Source organism: Canis aureus, chromosome 12 (assembly GCF_053574225.1).
Source record: "Canis aureus isolate CA01 chromosome 12, VMU_Caureus_v.1.0, whole genome shotgun sequence".
NCBI lineage: Eukaryota > Metazoa > Chordata > Mammalia > Carnivora > Canidae > Canis > Canis aureus.
The window spans coordinates 42490386-42509163 of NC_135622.1; the positions used below are offsets into that span (position 1 = coordinate 42490386).

The 18778-nt window shown below is 41.7% G+C and overlaps 1 protein-coding gene across 5 annotated transcripts in view; it reads right to left on the reverse strand.

The window, feature by feature from the left end:
- PLB1 (phospholipase B1) overlaps window positions 1-18778 on the reverse strand; it is a 136944-nt gene that overhangs the window by 110224 nt on the left and 7942 nt on the right. For 4 of the 5 annotated variants that reach the window (XR_013349497.1, XM_077843738.1, XM_077843736.1 and 1 more), the window contains exon 2: window positions 6625-6831. Coding sequence is in view for 4 of the 5 variants with exons in the window: in XM_077843738.1 (XP_077699864.1) it covers window positions 6625-6718 (94 nt within the window). In the remaining variant the exon portion in view is untranslated. The remainder of the gene's footprint in view (window positions 1-6624; window positions 6832-18778) is intronic. The other variant, XM_077843737.1, reaches the window with a different exon arrangement.

Sequence of the window (18778 nt, forward strand, 5' to 3'; positions counted from 1 at the left end):
AGTCCTCCAGGAAGGACTCTAGGCCCCTGGAAAACAAATGTCAACTAGCTTTACTTGTTCTTTTTCTCTTTCTTTTTTTTTTTTTAAGATTTTATTTATTTATTAGAGAAAGAGAGGGAGAGAGAGAGAGTGAGCAGGATGGAGGGAGTGCAGAGGAAGAGGGAGAAGTAGACTCCCCACTGAGCAGGGAGCCTGATGTGGGGCTCAAATCCAGGATCCTAAGATCATGACCTGAGCCCAAGGCAGATGCTTAACTGACGGAGCCACCCAGGTGCCCCTTTACTTGTTCTAATAAGGGAAGAGGTATTCCTTTCCTTACATGATGTGTCTACCCAGCTCCCACCTTTGGCTTAACAGTGACAGGCCTGGAGTGGGTACATACCAAGGCAAGGACAGTCTCCTGGGGAACCACTGACCAGTTTAGGAAAATGAAATTCTAGCAAAATATTATACTTTACTAAATACAGTGATCTCTTGCCAAAGCTGTAGTTTTGAGATAATGCTTTCAGTTTTATACACCCAAACTTTCATAAAAGGAACCTATTCCTATGTGTATTGTTTGTTGAGCCCATTTCCAAGCTTCAATGAAAGCCGAATTATGACCTGTAATGCAGGGTGGTGGGGAAAAGCGCTGGCTTGGGATTCAGTCTCAGGACTGAATTCTGGCTCCTGTACTTATAGCTAGATGACTTTGAGGGAAGTTATTTAATTTCTGAGTGTCAGTTGTCTTATCTGTAAAATGAGGAGAAGAGAGTATCTTTCTTAGAGGGAAGCTGTTGTATATGTACAGTGGTTACTGTGGGGCTTGGTTGGCTCTTCTAGAGAACCTCACCCTGTGACTTTCATTTGAAGGGATCCTCAAATGTCATTGTCCCCAGTGCCCAATGGAATGACATTTATATAGTTTCAGAAGACAGGCATATTCATCCTAGGTCCCAAAGAGTCTCACAGATAGTGTTTTGGAGGAGTCTAAGCAGCACACAATAAAAAAAGAAGTAAATGGAGACAGAAACAAAGCATCCGGGAGCAAGAAGTAGCAGGAAAAAAAATAGAGCAGAAACAGATCCAAGACTTTGGATACTGAAATTATCAGACCAAAATTATAAAACTACTATGTTTTTAAAAAAGAAAAGAAAATTTGATATTTATGGGAACACAAAATTACTTTAAAAACTAACATGGTAAATTTGGTACAGAACTAAATGTAAATTAAATTTGAAAAATAAAACCAATTTTCAAAATCTTCAAGGATCAGGTTTAACAGCAACAGAGAGAATGAATAAATTAGGGCATGTGTCACAATAAATTACTTAGAATGCAGTACAGAAAGACAGAAAAGATGGTACAGTTGGAAGAGAGGCTAAGAGACGTGGTATATAAAGAAAACCAAACAAACATTTAACTGGCACTACAGAAGGAAAAGACAGAAATAATGGAGTAGAAGCAGTATTTCAAGAGCTACTGGCTGAGAATTTTAAAAATTTCTAAAAGATATCAAGCCACAGATTCAAGATATACTCTAAACGCCATGCAAGATCAATTCACAGAAATTAATGAAATAGGAAACAAACATACAATTTCAACTGTGGTATGTTTTTCCGAAGATGGCTCTGACATTTTCTCCCAGCCTATATACCCCTTTGCAATGTGACTTTTGCTACTCCTCCACCCAAGCAGTGAAGTCTATTTCCTTCCTCTTATATCCAGGCTGGCCCTGAAACCTGCACTGACCAATAGAAGTGACAGAGATGACTTTTGGGCATTAAGAGTTAAGAGGCCCTGTGGCTTCTATTTTTGCTAATCTGGAGCCCTGAGTCACCAGGTACAGAAGCCCAGGCTCCCCTTACAGGAAGGCCACATAGAGGAGCTCGAAGACACACCAGGACCAAGTCCCCAGAACACATCATTATAGATCCTCCATGTCAGGCCCACACATGTAGAACAGGGAGAAAATGTCTCAGCTGAGGTCTTCCCAAACTGAAGATCCACTGAATTTTGAGCAAATAAAATGGTTGCCATTTGTGAGTAAAATTTAAGGTGATTTGCTCCACAGCAATAGACAACTATGACATAGATCAATAAAGCCAAAAATTAGTTCTTTGCAAAAAAACTAATAAGGTAGACAAACCTCTGACAAGAGGAATCAAAAATAAAGGAAAAAGTCACCGGTAGCTAGTATTGGAAACAAAAGGGGGTGTGACTATAGAAGCTACAGATATCAAAGAGTTAAAAACAGAAATTCTATATAAATTTACATAAAACACTTGGAAATTTACTTGAAATGGACACATTCCTAGAAAAACAAAACTTTCCAAAGCATATTAACAAGAAACAAAAGATATGAATTCTATAGCCATTAAAAAAAAATTGAATCAGTAGTCAAAAATCTAGCAAAAAAGAATATTCCAGGCCCAGATGGCTTTATTTGTGAGTTCTACTAAGAAAACTATGTATATTTACCCTTTGGCCCAAAAATCTCAGTCTGGGAACTTATCCTAAGCTATACCTCCAACAACATGAAAAAGACATATGCACATGATTATTCATGACAACACTACTTATAATAGTAAAATATTAGAAATAACCTAATGCCCACTTAGGAGACTCATTGAATATATGGTAAGAGTGGAATATTCTACAGTTGGAAAAAATGAAAAAGGTTTGAATGTATGCAACATAATTTCAGAATATATTAAGTGAAGAAAATTTAGATACAAAAATTATAGATTATTTTGTCTTACTTCTTGCACAAATGATAAAGTATGTTTGCAAAAAGAAACACAGAAAGAATATGAAAATAATGAAATTGAAATTTTATGTAATTTCAATGTAATTGAAATTTTAAATTACTTAAAAGAATAGGTGGAAATGGGATGAAAGAAAGGGTGAGAGAATGGGATGGGACTTCTCTGAGTATATTTTTTCACCTTAATATGGTTCAAAAGTCACAACTATGTTTTATATATTCAAAAAATAAAGTAAAATCAACAAAAATGGGAGAAATTCTATAACAATATAAAAAGAAACAAACTATATGTCAAATAGATGATACAACCATACAAAGAAAACAAAAGAAAAAGAATTAATTCAAGTGATTTTGAAGAAACTATTTTGGTCATATACCCTGAGTGGGATATACTCTAAGGGCAAAACAATGGCAAAGAAATTATGGTGGTGCTGTTGTTTCTTCCTCCTCCTCTTCTTCTTTTTTTTTTATTTTTTTAAAGTAGGCTCCATGTGAGACTTGGAATGTGAGACTTGAAATTATGATCCTGACATTAAGACCTAGGCTGAAATCAAGTTCATCACCTAACTCACTGAGCAACTCAGATGCCCAACTGACTGAGCCACCCGGGTGCCCCTATTGTTAGAGTGATTCTAATGTTATATTGTATGTATCATAGGACTCAGTAAATGAATAGATTTATTCATGTTTTTGTAACCTTGGTTTGCACTGTGAGGGAAGGACAAAAACCAGTCTGAAATGAGGGAAGGAGATGAAACTCCAATTCTAACTAAAGTTAGAGATAAACTGTATACATTTTTTTTTACATTTGTTTTTTAAAAAGAAAACTGTACTTCCTAGATCTGTCCACTGAGTGAGCTTGGACATAATGACACTCCAGCAGCAATGAACATCCCTACCACCTAGATACCTGGTTTCTAAATAAAATTTTCCAACAATTGGAACCTTGAAGAAATGGCTAATTGCATGGCTAAGATAGGAAAAATACAAGATTCATTGGAATAGGTTGTTTCATATAGCTAAAAGCTTAAAAATGGATGGGACATAGGAGACAGTGTGAAGAGACTTCGCTGGCCAAATCTGTAATTACATCAAAATAATGAATAATGATTTGAATGGATTATAATGCCCTGATTAATAAAAGAATCCATAAATCCATTTTGTATTAAAAAGAATATAAAAAGAGTGTGATAGAGAATATTTTTTAAATAGGGAATGCAAACTATCAATATTAGAAGGAATGAGAGGTATTTTTAAATCACCATTTTACAGTCACTCTGGTAATAATCGATTAAGGCAAGAATCATCAGTGGATGGAAAAACCACTGAGTATAAGAAGAGTCACATAATATCACAGTATCTCCTTACAAATAATTTATAAATCACCTGGGGGAAGTTTCCTTAACAAGGGAGAAATCTGGCAGATGCACTTTAGCCAAGTTACCAATTTAATGCCACCAATTAGGGCATTTACCAACATCACCTGTATCCCCAGTGTACTACATCAAGGACACAACATGATCTATTCTGTATTTCTGCCCAAAGAGTTTAATCTGATTCCAGCAAGGAATAAATACTTTGGACAAATCCAAATTAAAGTGCACACACACACACAAAATAGCCTAAAGTTTTCAGTGACACAAAACCACAAACAAACCAAAAGACTAAAGAACTGTTCTAGATTAAAAGAGGTAGAAAAGGCAGGGCAAGCAAATACAATGTATGGTCTTCAGTAAATCTAGTAAGTAATGACTGAAAAAAATGAATAATGATAAGTCAATTTATCACATTAACACATTTAAAGGAGTCAATCATATAATCATCTCAATAAGTGCAGAAAAAGTATTAGGTAAAATTCAACATTCACTCATCATTCTTTTAGAAACCTCTTAAACTAGTAATAAAATAGATATTCTTAGTTTCATAAAGAGTATCTGCAGAAAAGCCTATAGCAGACACCATACATACTGACAAAATGTTAAACATTTTCTTTTTTTTTTTTAAGATTTTTTTATTTTTTATTTATTCATGATAGACAGAGAGAGAGGCAGAGACATAGGCAGAGGGAGAAGCAGGCTCCATGCGGGAGCCGGACGCGGGACTCCATCCGAGGACTCCAGGATCGCGCCCCGGGCCAAAGGCAGGCGTCAAACCGCTGAGCCACCCAGGGATCCCCTGTTAAACATTTTCTTTTTGAACTTGGGAATAAGGATCACTTCCATGAAAAATTGTAGTGGAGCCAGTACAAGGAGGCAAAAGAAAGAAAAAGTATATAGATTGAAAAGAGAGCAACAAAACTGTCATTATTGGCAGGATTGAGTATAGAGAAAAATCCAAAAGAATATACAGATAACTTATTAAAATTTATAAGAATGCAATTGGGCTCAAAATCAACACATAAAAATCAATTCTATATACCAATAAACATTTCAAAATAAAAATTTTAAAATCCACCTATCATACAATAAAATATCATATGCCTAAGAATAAATTAAACAAAATGTATGCAAGACCTCACCAAAGAAACTACAAAACCTTGAGAAGCATTAAAGAAAATAGATCTAAACATGCTCTTGGTTTGGAAGGCTCAGTATCGTAAAGATGTTTGCTTTCCCCAACTTGATATAGAACTCAAATCAGTTTTGATCAAAATCCCAATTGTCTTTTTAGGGGTAGAAAGTGACAGTAAAATTTATATGGAAGTTCAAAGTCAAGTCATTTCTAAGAAGAAAAAAATAGAAAGACCTCTTTTCCCAAATAATAAAACTTACTATAAAGCTTAATTAAGAATTAAGACAATGTGCCATTGGCGCAGGGGTAGACAAATGAATAAAGCCAAGTTTTGAAACAATTGCAAGCACATCCAAGCCCTTTGTATAGGAACAGAGGGTGCTCTTCACAGCAGTAGGGAAACAATGGACTTCTCCATAAATGGTGCTGGGATAACCTGTATTTTCATGAAAAAAAAAAAAAAAGTAAAATTGGGTTCCCCTCTTACACTAGTCACAAAAAAATCAATCCCAGATGTATTAAAGACCCAAATGAGAAAAGCAAATTTATGCAGTTTTAGAAGGAAATACAGGCTAATGTCATGATGTCAATATAGGAGAGGTGTTCTTAAGACATAAAGGACACACAGAAGGGAAAGACTAAAAACTCTTAATAAAAGGTGAAAGATTGATATGATCTGAAGAGAAACCAGAGCATAAGATTGAAAACTTTAGAAATAAAGAAATTAAATATCAAACAGACAATGGCCAGACCACTGATGAATGTGAACTCTGACCTGAACATCAGCAGCTGGTCAAGGAAGCTCAACCACCACCCCCACAGCTATTAGCCCAAAATAGTGAGGATGCTGTGATTCCAGCTTCCCTACTTTTTGTCTCTGCTTTCAACTCAGGACCAAAGAAAGCCAAATATGTTCCCAAAAACAAATTATGTAAGATGTCTAGCTAGAGTCAGGCTAATGAGCCTGCCTTCCTCTGTCCTTCTAGCAAAAACAAAGCAAAGCCCATAAAATAGTAGTATTCCCATTTTAAGGATGAGGTGAAATCAAGGTCCAGGGAGATAGAACTCACCCAAGGCCACACAACACAGAGAACTAGAACCCCGATCTTAGTGGTTCCTTGCTCCTATGGCTTTTTTTTTTTTTTTTTTTTGCACCACTCAGCTACTGCCCATCAGCACTCCTCACTTAGCCCCAGACCTGCCTCTTGCCCCACAGCCATCGGCACTTGAACCCTAGCATTCCAACCTGCATGCATCTAACCTGTGCATGAGAAAGATATGTTCCTCTCTCAAGCTCTGTGCCTAAGCAACATGGGACACCAACAGGTTGACCCACTGGTTGCCCTCTGAGCAAAAGGCAGACTTACCTTGCCCCAGAAGCAATAGTAGCCCCAGGAGGAAAACGTGTGGCTGCAGCCCCATTCCAGAATCCGTCAGGTGTCCCAGCCTTGGATGAATCATTTGCACAGATGGAGATTACCACTCTTTCTTGTGCTTTTATGCTTCTCTGTTGTCTGATAGCACACCTGTCATAAATTTTACTATGTTCACCTTTGAAAGGGGGCAGTGGCCAGCTGTAAATGATAAATATTAACATTTAGGCAGAAGATTTCTCAAAGTAGATAGGTCAAAGATAGGTAGCATGTTCTAGACAAAGGCATCAAAGGGCTGGGACCACATAACCTCTTCAGTATGGCCTCCCAAGGTCATGAACATCCAAAGATCACCAGTGTCAGGGCTCTGGCCTGCTTGGAGGAGCTTAGGACTGGAAGTATAGAACTGGAATCCCAGATTGACAATAGCTGTGAGATCTTGGGTGAGTCCCTTAACGTGGCTTTGTTTCCTTCTCAGCTGTAAGCTATGGAGATAAAAGCCATAGGTAGAGTGAAAGTACTTTGTAACAACTGTAAACCCTAAAGTCCCCTCCTAAATGTGACATCTTATTGTGAAATGTGTTCCCACAGTGTCTGAGGAGTGCAGCTGGGTTCCCTGGTCTGTATGATTCAGAGAGGTTTGTTTCTGTCCTCACCTCCAAAGCCACAGGTGGCCAGGAGTGTTGGACTGATGTGTATGCCACACATCGATTGTCTGCATGTTGAATTGAGAGATACAAGCCAGAGGTGACCCATTGGAACTCATTTGACAGAATTAGCATTTTGCTTTGGGCAATCAAAGTTGAAATGCTGGAAAGGGTCTAAACTGGGCAGAAAGAGTTGGAATTTAAAGCCTGGGTGCCAAAATACCTGAGGGGTGAAATTCAAATATTTTCCATAAATTTCAAGTAACATTTGCCTTTGGGTAATACGGACTAATATATTTAAATTATCCTTGCATTCTGGCCATTGTTAGGGCAGCAAGGCCGAGAGCCAGACTTCTGAGCTCCAGCTAGGAGTCTGGAGCTTGTTCAACCTCAGATCTTGATCTGCTGACATTTTTTCAGTATGTTTCAAATCATAGTTATACGTTGGTTGTCTTGAGTATAAAGTAAAATCTAAGTGGCGGCCTTTTGTTCCTGGCTCTCTGACATTAAGATGTTGTCTTCCTTTCTAATCTGTTCAATATAATGTGACTTGTGGGTAACCACTGATTTAGCCGTGCCAAAGCCTCAGCCTTAGAGCTGCACAGAGGGCTCAGGTCACACCAGGCATGCGTGGGCACTGCTACAATGGGCCCAGCTGGCCATGGGATCGTTCCAGAGCCCAGAAGAGAGGAATACATGCAGAGTATGTAAGGAAGAAAAAAATATACCCAAGGAGTGGTATGTAGGGGCCATTTGGGCACAGATGCTCCTGAACACTGGACACTAGTTATCTTCACTAATTGCCCACAAGCCCAACAAGAGACCCAAAGCTACAGACTCACTATTAAGGATGGTAGGAGTCCTTCCCAGCTCTATGCCACCAGCAGCTTTAAGGAGCATGCCTGAACCTACTTGGACTGAATGAAAGGTCACTGGCCCCCACTTAGCTTGGGCCAGTTGGAGGTGGGATGGGACACATCATGGGAAATGGGCAGAAATAGCTTGGCTTTACAATGCATGTATTTGTTTCCACCACTTAATGCTTCTCTGTACAACCACCATGGCCCAAATGGGTTGGCAAGCACATCAATCTCTAACCTCTTTTACATTTAGAGACATTGAGAAGTGACTTAAAAATACTTTTAACCTTTGCAAGGCATTTTGTTATAGGACAGACTGAATTCTCTTAAATATAAGAAATCTTCGAGTCCTGTCAACACATCAAAGAATCCTTATCAGCTGTGAGGCAGTGGGGGACTAACACCTCTTGGGCACCCTTTCCAGGCACTGTGGGTGCTCTTCACATGCATGAGGAGCTTATTTAGAGCAGATGCATCTATGTGATCTATTAGCAGCTGTGAAAACACAGGGGCCAGTACTTGTCAAAAGCCAGAAATAAGCTCCATCACTTTTTAACAAACATTTCTTCTCTGAGTTTTGCTACTAAGATGTCCTAAGAGGACATATCCCAGAGGAGGGAAGATGCTTCATTTCAAATGTTAGCAACAATCAGCAGATGTTCCTTTTGGGAAAGGCACAGGCACACGGATATCTTGGTGACTGAACAAGCCGGGTGCTTACAGTTGTCAAGAAATCCACAAGGGGGTGCTAGACCAAGCCTTGGCCTCAGGGCCCATGTGGATTAAAGCAGCAGGGGCTTCCGAAGAGTGTTTTCCAAACTGGGGTTACAACCTATTATTATCCCATGAATTTAATTTGGTGGACTCATCAGTAATTTAAAAAAATTAAATAGAATATAAAATACCTGAAGGCATTGCATATAGTAAGGGTAAGTGATGTTTTGGGAAACTCCTTTCAGTCACAGGCAGTGATGCAAAATGTATTTCTTAATATGGGTCATTAAAAAAGAAATTGAAGACCACTCCCTCAGACAGCAGTAGATCAGTTCCATAAAGAAATCCCTATGCTCCAAGAAAAAACAGGTTTGTTCTTCTCTCTGGTTAAAGATGCAGCTCCACCAAATTCCCTATGCTAGCAGCTAAGACAATGCCTATGATTGGCTCTGAGACTTGGGAAGAAAGTACAATTCAAACTTTTTAGCAGTTGTGAGAAGAGAGTAAGTGAAATTGTCCTTTTTTTTTTTTTTTTTTAACAAGGCAAACCTAGACCCTGTCTCCTGAGTGAGCTCTGCCAATGTGATGGAAAGTATATGTTGGTGGCCTATCATCTAGGACAGGATGGGTTCTCATTGGTGCCTATTCTACAGAAGACCCACAGCTTGAAGGGGAAGGTACACACCAAAACTGTAGGAGGGGTGAAACTATCTATCTCAGAATAATCTGCACTGGTGCCAGTAATACCCTGAGAATTGTCTTCTCCAAATGATGGCTTTTCTGAAGTGCCTACTTGCCCTCACCATGACAGCCTTGTATCACTCAGTACTTCTGTGTGGAAATAGTCCTATATCCTTGGTGGGATTCCTGAGGGAGAGGCTGGGCCTTTTGCTTATTGCCATTTGGGCACCTCCAGAACCTCTTCCTACAAGAACACCTAGCTCAATGTCCTATGCATAAGAGACCCTCACCTAATCTTTATTTGTTGGTTGAGTATTCTTCAGAGGTAAGAAGACAACTAGTTTAATCAAGGCTGTGTTCTCCAAGAGCCTTCCCAGGCACAGAAGTACAAGGAGGCTTGGCTTAGGAATCTCCAAACACAAATAACATCCAGATGCCAGTGTTCCTCTGTTGATACAACACAAGACCTGTGTGTACACACACATGCAAACATTGTCCAACACAAGTAACTGAGCTTGTTTAATTTCCTTTGGGCAGAGGCTTTGCTTATAATCAAACAAGAAGTTTAAGGAGTAAAAATAAGAGGCAAAATTAAGAAGGGACCAGTAACACGTATCTTAAAAAATTTTTTTTTCAAATATCCCAGCCTTATTAATAAAAAGAGAAAGAAAAACAGGGCAAATCCCAGCAGAACATGCATTCCATCAGACCTGGCCTTCTTGTTCTTTGCTATTCCCAGCAGCTAGTAGGTTGCCTGTGGTAGCAGGCATTCACTACATGTTGGATGAATAAATAAGTGAAAAGCAGAATAAAAGGAAGACACCAAGACTACTATAAAAAAGATCAGCTCAATGGGACAGAATAGAAAAGATGAAAGGGGTAAAAATTATGTTTTGGGATAGAAAACTGAGGAAAAAGGGAAGCACATGGACCCAATACCATGAAGCATGATGGAAAAAAACAACAGAGAAGTAACATGGAGGCTCACACTTGTGGCTCTTCCCCCAAGGTCACACTGTTATTCTCCTATGCAATGGTTCTCAATCTTGGCTGCAGATTGGAATCGCCTGGGAAGATTTAAGACTTCACCTACAGACATCCTGTAGATGTCATTTTTAAAATTAACTGATGGATTCCAGTGTGTAGCCAGGGCTGAGGGCTCCTGCTCCAGTGAAGCCAGGGCTGCCTGAAGCCCAGCACTGAAGGATGGAGAGGGCTACATCTCTGCTGTTGCAGACAAGCCAGAGGTCTACGGGGCATGGCCTGATGCCCGAACAGGCTACCACAGCTGACACAATTGGACTGACCAGGTGGCCTCTCCCGAGAAGAACCCCATAGGAACGCAGGGAGAGGGGGAGCACTGGGACTTATCTCTCAGAGGTCAGGGAGTAGATTGGAAAGAGCCAGATTCTGGTGCCTGGAGAGGCCCAGTCACTGACCACCAGGGCTAAAGTCCTGGATCAACCATATCACCCATTATCATCTGCAGCCATATCCTCTTCCGCATGTGTTAGTTTCCTGATCTGTGAGTTTGACACATACATTCCATTCACTGATGTACAGTGTGAAGAATAGGACCATGGCAGGTGGGGAAAGGGTAAGATGAGCTGTCTACTCAAGCATACAAGGTACTCTCCCTCTTGCAACAGTCATTTCTGCAAAATGGTAGTGCCCTTGACTGACCCCCATTCACAGATGGGGAGCTCACAGCCCGAGCTGTGACATCCTCTAAGTCACACAGCTACACTGCCCATTGCTCCCCTCTCTCACCTCTCCCATGATCTCCAGATTCAGCCCACCACAGCTTCCCAAACTTTATGTCTCCCCACACATGGATGGTGGTGATATTTGCACAGCACATAGGGTGAGCAGATAGGACAATGTGTGCCCTGGATAATTAGCTGGGGGTCTGGGACAGCCCCAGGCCCTGCTCCTGGTGGGCCCCTAGGGGGATCAATTTCTTTGCCCATCTGTACCCCTTACTACATTTACCTCTAGGTGAAGACTAAACAGCATTTGGTGAGAACCTACTAGGTGCCAGGAATCTGGCTAATTGAACTCATAAATGTCATCTTATTTAATACTAGCTATATTCCCCCAGGGGGTTAAAAGTCTCAGTTAGAGTCACTCAACTGGTAGGTTGTAAAAAGGAGTTTCTGATCCAAGTCTTCTCCCTCTATATCTATTAGTTTCTCTCTGCATGACAGAGATGCTCCTGGTGAAATGGTCTTAAGAGTCTCTTCTGGAAAGAAGCCCAGGTAAGGCTCTTCATTCTGCATTGGTGGAGAACAGCCTATGATTCATACACCAAGTCCGGCAGGAGAGTCTGGCAGTGTGACTGTTCCCTCCTAGGTGAGGAGTCTGAGTGGACCACCCCGCCTGACCACCACCCAGCCATGGCCCTCATCAACCTGTGGAGGAAATGTGGCTCCTCTTGGTGGAAGCACCATAGGCATCCTCCTTGGTACCACCTCAAGAGGACCAGAGAACCAAACAGGGATGCTCTGCTCCATCCCAGCTGCTGGGTCCCAGCCCAGCTGTGACCTCCTTTCCCCTCCCGAGGAGAATCCCACCCAGGGGCTGGAAAGAAATAGGGATGAGGTCAGAACTGGTCAGAGGGCACCTGTACCTTAATAGCCACCCAGTCAGTCCCCTCCACCCCTGTTGCCGAGAGGAGGAAACTGAGGCAAAGAAAGAGACAGGGCCTGAACTAGGTTTTGGATTTCCTAATTCAATTCTGGAGCTCTTTCCCACTCATCATGTAGCGCGGAATCACTGACCACTTGCAGCAATGAATTTTCAGCCCAGTTTTACATGTAAGAGACTAAAAACCCAGAGAAGATTAGTGACTTGCCCAAGGCTGCTTAACTACTGAGGGTAGCTTGCCCTTTCCATCACAGCCCAGCAGTGGTCAAGTTCAAGCTAGAGGGATTCCACACAGACCTCACTCTAGCAGATACCACGTAAAGCCCAGACATCTTCATTCTGGGAAGGAAGATTCCATGACGATAGGCTGGCTGGCATGGCCAGTGGACACTAGCACACAGGAAAAGCTCTCCCCTGGGTCTTCTAGAGCTGAGACCCCATGTAGCAGAGATGGTGGAGTCCTCCGCCAACCAGGGGGATCTCAGGGAACTTCTGCTATGTGGCTAATCTTTCTCTTACTCAAATCCCTTTATATCCTGTCCGTGAGAGTTGTGATCCATTCTTCAAATCCAAAGGGAACAACCAAAGTCTCCCAGACTTTCCTGGGAATCTCTCATGTTTCAGACCATGCTGGAAGGCTCCTGGCTCCTGCAGCTCCAACCATCATGCATTGACCCCACATGCCTCCCTGACCTAGATTCAGAGCAGAGTATCTGCTTGGGAAGGCTTCTCCTGGACTAGGGATCCAGAGAAGGAAGACAGCTTCTCCACCACGTGCTAGGGCAGCTTATGAGCTGGGGATGTCCCTCCAACCACACTGCCACTCCAGAATGGAGCCTCCGGGCCTTTGGCTGTGGGCAGGGGATTGCTGTGGCATGGTGTCACCTGCTTGCTACCACACTGGGCTTTCAGCCCCACACCCACGCTGCACGTGGTGTTAATAGTTTGATAATGATGATGATGCACAAGTGTACTTGTTTTGCCAGGTCTCTGGGCAGGCCCAGTGTTTACCTTTGATTGCACCACTTGGGGTGAGGACTATGGCAGGGAAGAGAGTAAGGCTGGCCTTCTGTCTCAGGACCCTCATGCGTATGAGCAGGCTGGGCTGGGGTCATGGTGGGATCTGTGCTGAGCTCTGGCCATCAGGACAGCCAGGCTGGTCCAGTAGACACCTCAGCTTGTTTCCCCACTCCTCCTGAAGGAATACCTTTGTGTCTCTGCCTCTGGGCACTGCTGGCTGAGGCAAGCCAGCTTGTTGTTCCTTTCTTCTTGGGTTCAGGAATGGCCTTGTTCATAACTGGAGGATTAGCATCCAAAAGAGAAAACGTGAAGAAAACAAATTTTCATATTCCATATGTCTTATAACCCACAGAAATGTTTAGAAACTTGCCCCAGATCACACAGAGCAGGTAGTGAAGAGAGATTTTTAATACCAGTTTTTTTGCTCCAAAGGTCAGTTCCTTTAACCTGAGATGCTTCTTCATTTTTGTGTGGGTTTTTTGTTTGTTTGTTTGTTTTTTGTTTTGCTTTTTTTTCAGTTCTTCCATTGACCCTGGAAGGCTTCCTAGGAGCATGTGTGACCAGGAACACGTGGGAATGTGGGACTTGATTGCAGGCTCTCTCAAGGGCAGCTGGAATCTTGGTGTGGTCTCTGTAGGAATCCTGGATGAATCCTTCCACTTCCCACTCACTTTCATCTTTGCTTCTGGGAGCCATTTGAGCCAAGTTTCCAAGTGTTCCTCTCTATTGACATTGAGATCCATGTTTCCTGAACCAGAGTGAGGCTCCATGTTCTTGAAATTTAACATCTCTTCCAGGACCAATCCCTGGTGGCTGGCCACCCCAATCTTTCACCCATCCCATCCCTGAGGTGAATTTTCAGAATATCTTCCACTATTTGGTCTCAACTCCTCACTTTGGTGTGGCTTCTCCTCCCACTGCTTTGCCAGAAATGTTCTATGGTCAACAATTTGTTCAACTCCATGGATAGCAAGGTCCTCAGATTTAATCTTACTTAACATTTCAGGAACATTTGACAGCCGACCTCTCCTCCTATTCTCAGAAAACTGTCCTTGGTCTCTATGTGTCTAGTTTTCTGGTTTCTTCTTCACAGCTGTGCCTTCTCAACCTCCTTTGCCAGCCCCTCCTCTGCTGCTGGAGCTCCTCAAAAATCTGGCCTGCATCCTTCTCTGTCTGCCTCTCGAGGCAATCTCACACATACACCCCATTTAAAATCATTTAAATTAAAATTCATTTAAAATCTATGTGCCCCATGATGTGATGAGCAATGGGTGTTGGCAAATTGAATTAATAATAAATAAATAAATAAATAAATAAATAAATAAATAAATAAAATAATATAAAATAAAATAAAATAATAAAATAAAATAAATCTATGTGCCCATGATTTCTACACTTCAATTTCCATCCAGGCCTCTTTGCTAACCTTCAAACCCTGCAAATTCATTCACTGATTCAACATCTTCACTTTGATGTTTCATATGCACCTCAAACTTGAGGAATTGAGAACTGAATATATGATCCTCCTCCACTCATCTGCATTCTTATAGGAAAGGGCAATGGGGTTGTAGGCAGATCCAAGAACAGTCCTGGAAAATTCCCTCTCCTCAGCCCTAACAGATATCATCAATTGCTTAGTCCTGTCGATTCAATATCCTAAATCACCTAGTGAACCTACTCACCATTCTCCATCTTCACTGCCCCTACATGGGCCCAGGCCACCATCTCTGCCCCCCTGAATGGCTGCAAGAGCTATTCCTAAGTCTACTCTTTTTTTCCTCACACAGCAGCCTGATAATCTTTTCAAAGTGTGAGCCCAATGTCACAGCCTTGCATAAATCCCTTCAATAACACCCCACAGCATTTTGGACAATTGCCAACTGTCTTGATATGGTTAAGAAGGCCCTGATTTCCTCTTCCTCTCCAGCTTCAAGTCCCACTCCTGGTTTCTTCTCTGACCTCAGGTCCACTGGCCTCCTTTCACTTCCTTTTTTTTTTTTTTTTAATTAATTAATTTTTTTTTTTTCCTTTCACTTCCTTTTGCCACCCCCAGAGCCTTAATACAGGCTGTTCCCCCTGTCTGGAACTCAGGCCACCCCATTCTCCTCCCCATTTCTTGGCCTCACTGACTCTCCTTTCAGAATTAGTGTAAATACTTCTTCCCAAAATGTTTTCTCAAGTCCAGTTGATGTAAGGCCCTGTCTCATGCTCCTCTGGCCCCCTGTTCTTCTCCTCCAATACTCAGAACAAGTAATTCCAAGTGCGCTAAGTCTATCCTGTCTGTCCACCCATGAGTTCCATGGGAGGGCAAGGACCAAGTGGTTTCTTGCTGTGTCCCTTTAGCACAGGACCTAACATCAGCAGGTGCTCAACAATTGCTGCATGGAAGAAAATGCCCAGTCTTGCTCCAGTTACTTCTCTGGGGTCCCCAATGAACAGAATCAAGTCCTACTTCACAGTAAATGAACACTCCTGCCCTCTCTGGAGCTCCATTATACAGCTTACTTCATCTTCTCTGGTATTTAAAAGCTGGCCAGTTGGAGCTGTTTCTTTTGCTAAAAAGGGTATGACCTGTGCTTCATTCTCTTTGTACCACTTGCATGGTCCCTAATATAGTGGCTTTGCACACAGTAGGAAACTGTCCCAAGAATTGCACTCTTGGGATCAAGAGCAACACATGACTATAAAGGAAGGGGACCCTGCTTGGCCTCTGCCTGGGCCAGATAGCCTCCTATGCCCGCCAAAGTTAAGAAATCTCTTAAAATAGTCCTCCTAAAAGAACAGAAAAACCTGAAAATTTCCCAAGTCTTGTAAATTATGGATAGCAAGCCAATCAAGGACTGCCAAATGTCAATTAGAGTCTCCCCTGCTTCCAAAAATCCACCCCCCACACACACACACATTAGTAAAATGCTTGCTTGCCAGAGACTATCAGTATTTCCTCTTTTTTTTCCCTCTGTAAAACTTACTCTCCTTTCAGACACCTTTGAACCCCTGCTGAAATGTAAGTGATTGCAGATGGTTCCCTTGTGGCTGTGAGTTTATAAATAAACAGCCTTGGCTAATTTTGTCTCTGGTCTTGTTTGATTTTTGGCTGTAATCTTGGTGCTGCAGCTCAGATGCAGCCTGACCTGCTTGTTGCCTTGGACCTTGGCTGTTGCCCAGGTGTGGTGCCCACCAAGGCCTCTTCAGCCTCCCTCTGACCACAGAACACTGACCACATCAACAAGCAAGTCTGCACTGTGCTTCAACTCCACCCTCTTTAGGTTGAGTTCCTTTGTTGTTTTATTCACTTATCAGATGGTAGGTATTGTTATTTAATTAATGTTCCCTTTGAGGTTTGTGTCCCTAGTGATTTGCTTCTCCCTGTCCCTTTGTTTTGTCCGTGTCCTTAGTGTTGTTTTGTCATGAGGAGGAGAATCACATCACGGCATAAAAGCATCATGCCTATAAGCTGTCTGTTTAAGGTGGGCTCATACACTGAAGAGTTGGCAGTTCTCCCCAGACCAGCACCCTCTGAGGACCAGTTTTGCTGTGGGTCACCAATAAAACCAGATGAGGTTGTCCTCTCATCCTGGCCATTTGTCCTAAGAGCTTGGTTTTGATTCAAAGAAGGCATTCTCTCTCTCTGATATATTCCACCTGCTGGGGACTCAGATGGTTGGGCTGTGTTCACGGGCAGCTGGCCCAAGACACAAGGATGTATGAACAACTTCAACTGACTAACTTTCAACTGATAGTGACCAAGAGCTTTCACATAGTCTAACCTGTGTCCTTCTCTGGGAAAAATTGCTTCTTACGGGTTCCCCTATTACCATACTTCTCCTAATAGCAGAACCCCACTAAAGATGATTTGGCCCTACAACGGACACTTTGAGGAAAAAATAATTGAACTAGAACTGCTCATTTGAGAGGATAAAAATATCCTGACTGAGAATCACAAATGCCTTTAACCATAGAGTTTAAACCCTGGTCTCAGCTAACTAAGAGCTATTGTCTGAGATTTCCCTAAACCCTGATTAAGATAGACACATCTTTACCCGAAGAATTCAGAATCTCTCAGGGGCCTATAATCCAATCTCAGCCAACTAATTGGCATGTTAGTAGGAAAATCAAATGCTAAATTATCAATGAGAAAAGCTGAATAGACCAGTCCAGGGCTAAACTTAAGGCATCCCACATGCATGTAAAGCCAGCAAGCTTCAAGAGAGCCCGGAAAACAGGTCAGAGTTTACTCAAAGTGACTTCTTGGACTTTCCTATAAAAATTGATTGGAATCAAGAGCATTAGAAGACAAGCCACAGACAGGGAAAAATATTTGCAAAAGACATGTCTGACATAGGATATCTCTATCCAATATATACAAAGAACCTTAAAACTCAACAGTAAAAAAAAAAAAAAAAAAAAAAAAAAGAACAACCTGATTTTAAAATGGGCAAAAGAGGGGCACCTGGGTGGCTCAGTCAGTTAAGCGTCTGCTTTCAGCTCAGGTCATGGTCCCAGAGTCCTGTGATTGAGCCCCGCATCTGGCTCTCTGCCCAGCAGAGGGCCTGCTTCTCCCTTTCTCTCTGCCTGCCGCTCTGCCTACTTGTTCTCTCTCTCTCTCAAATAAATAAATAAATAAATAAATAAATAAATAAATCTATCTATCTATCTTTAAAAAAATGGACAAAAGAACTAAGCAGATACCACACCAAAGAAAATACATAGGTGGCAAATAAGCATATGAAAAGATGCTCATCATCATCTTATTAGGGAAATGAAAATTAAAACAATAATAAGATACCCCTACACACCTATTAGAATAGCCACAATCCAGGACACTGACAACACCAAATGCTGGCAAGGATGTGAAGCAGCAGGAACTCTCATTCATTGCTGGTGGCAATCACTGCTGGTGATGCAGCCACTTTGGAAGACAGTTTCTTACACAAGTAAACATATTCCTAGCATACATACTTGCAATCATACTCCTTGGTATTTACACAAAAGAGCTGAAAACTTATGTCCACACAAAAACCTGCACATGGATGTTTATAGCAGCTTTATACATAAGCTGCTATACATATGTATATGACATACATATACATGTCAAACTGGGAAGCGATCAAGATGTCCTTCAGTAGGTGGATGGAGAAATAAACTGTGGTATATCCAGACAATGGAATATTATCCAGGAGTAAAAAACAAAGAAGCTATTGAGCCATGAAAAGACAGAGGAAACTTAAATGAATATTACTAAGTGAAAGAAGCCAATCTGAAAAGGCTATGCACTGTATGATTCTAACTTTATAACATTCTGGAAAAGGCAAAACTATGGACACAGTTAAAAGATCACTGGTTGCCAGGGGGAAGAAGGAGGGAGGGGTAAAGAGGCAGAGCACAGAGGGTTTTTAGGGCAGTGCTACTATAATTGTGGATACACGTCATTATACATCTGTCAAACCCCACAGAATGTACACCAAGAATGAATCCTAATGAAAACTATGGACGCAGGGTGATCATGATGTGCCAGTGCAGGTTCATGAACTTTGGAACAGATGTACCTCTCTGGTGGGTGATGTTGATGGTGAGGGAGGC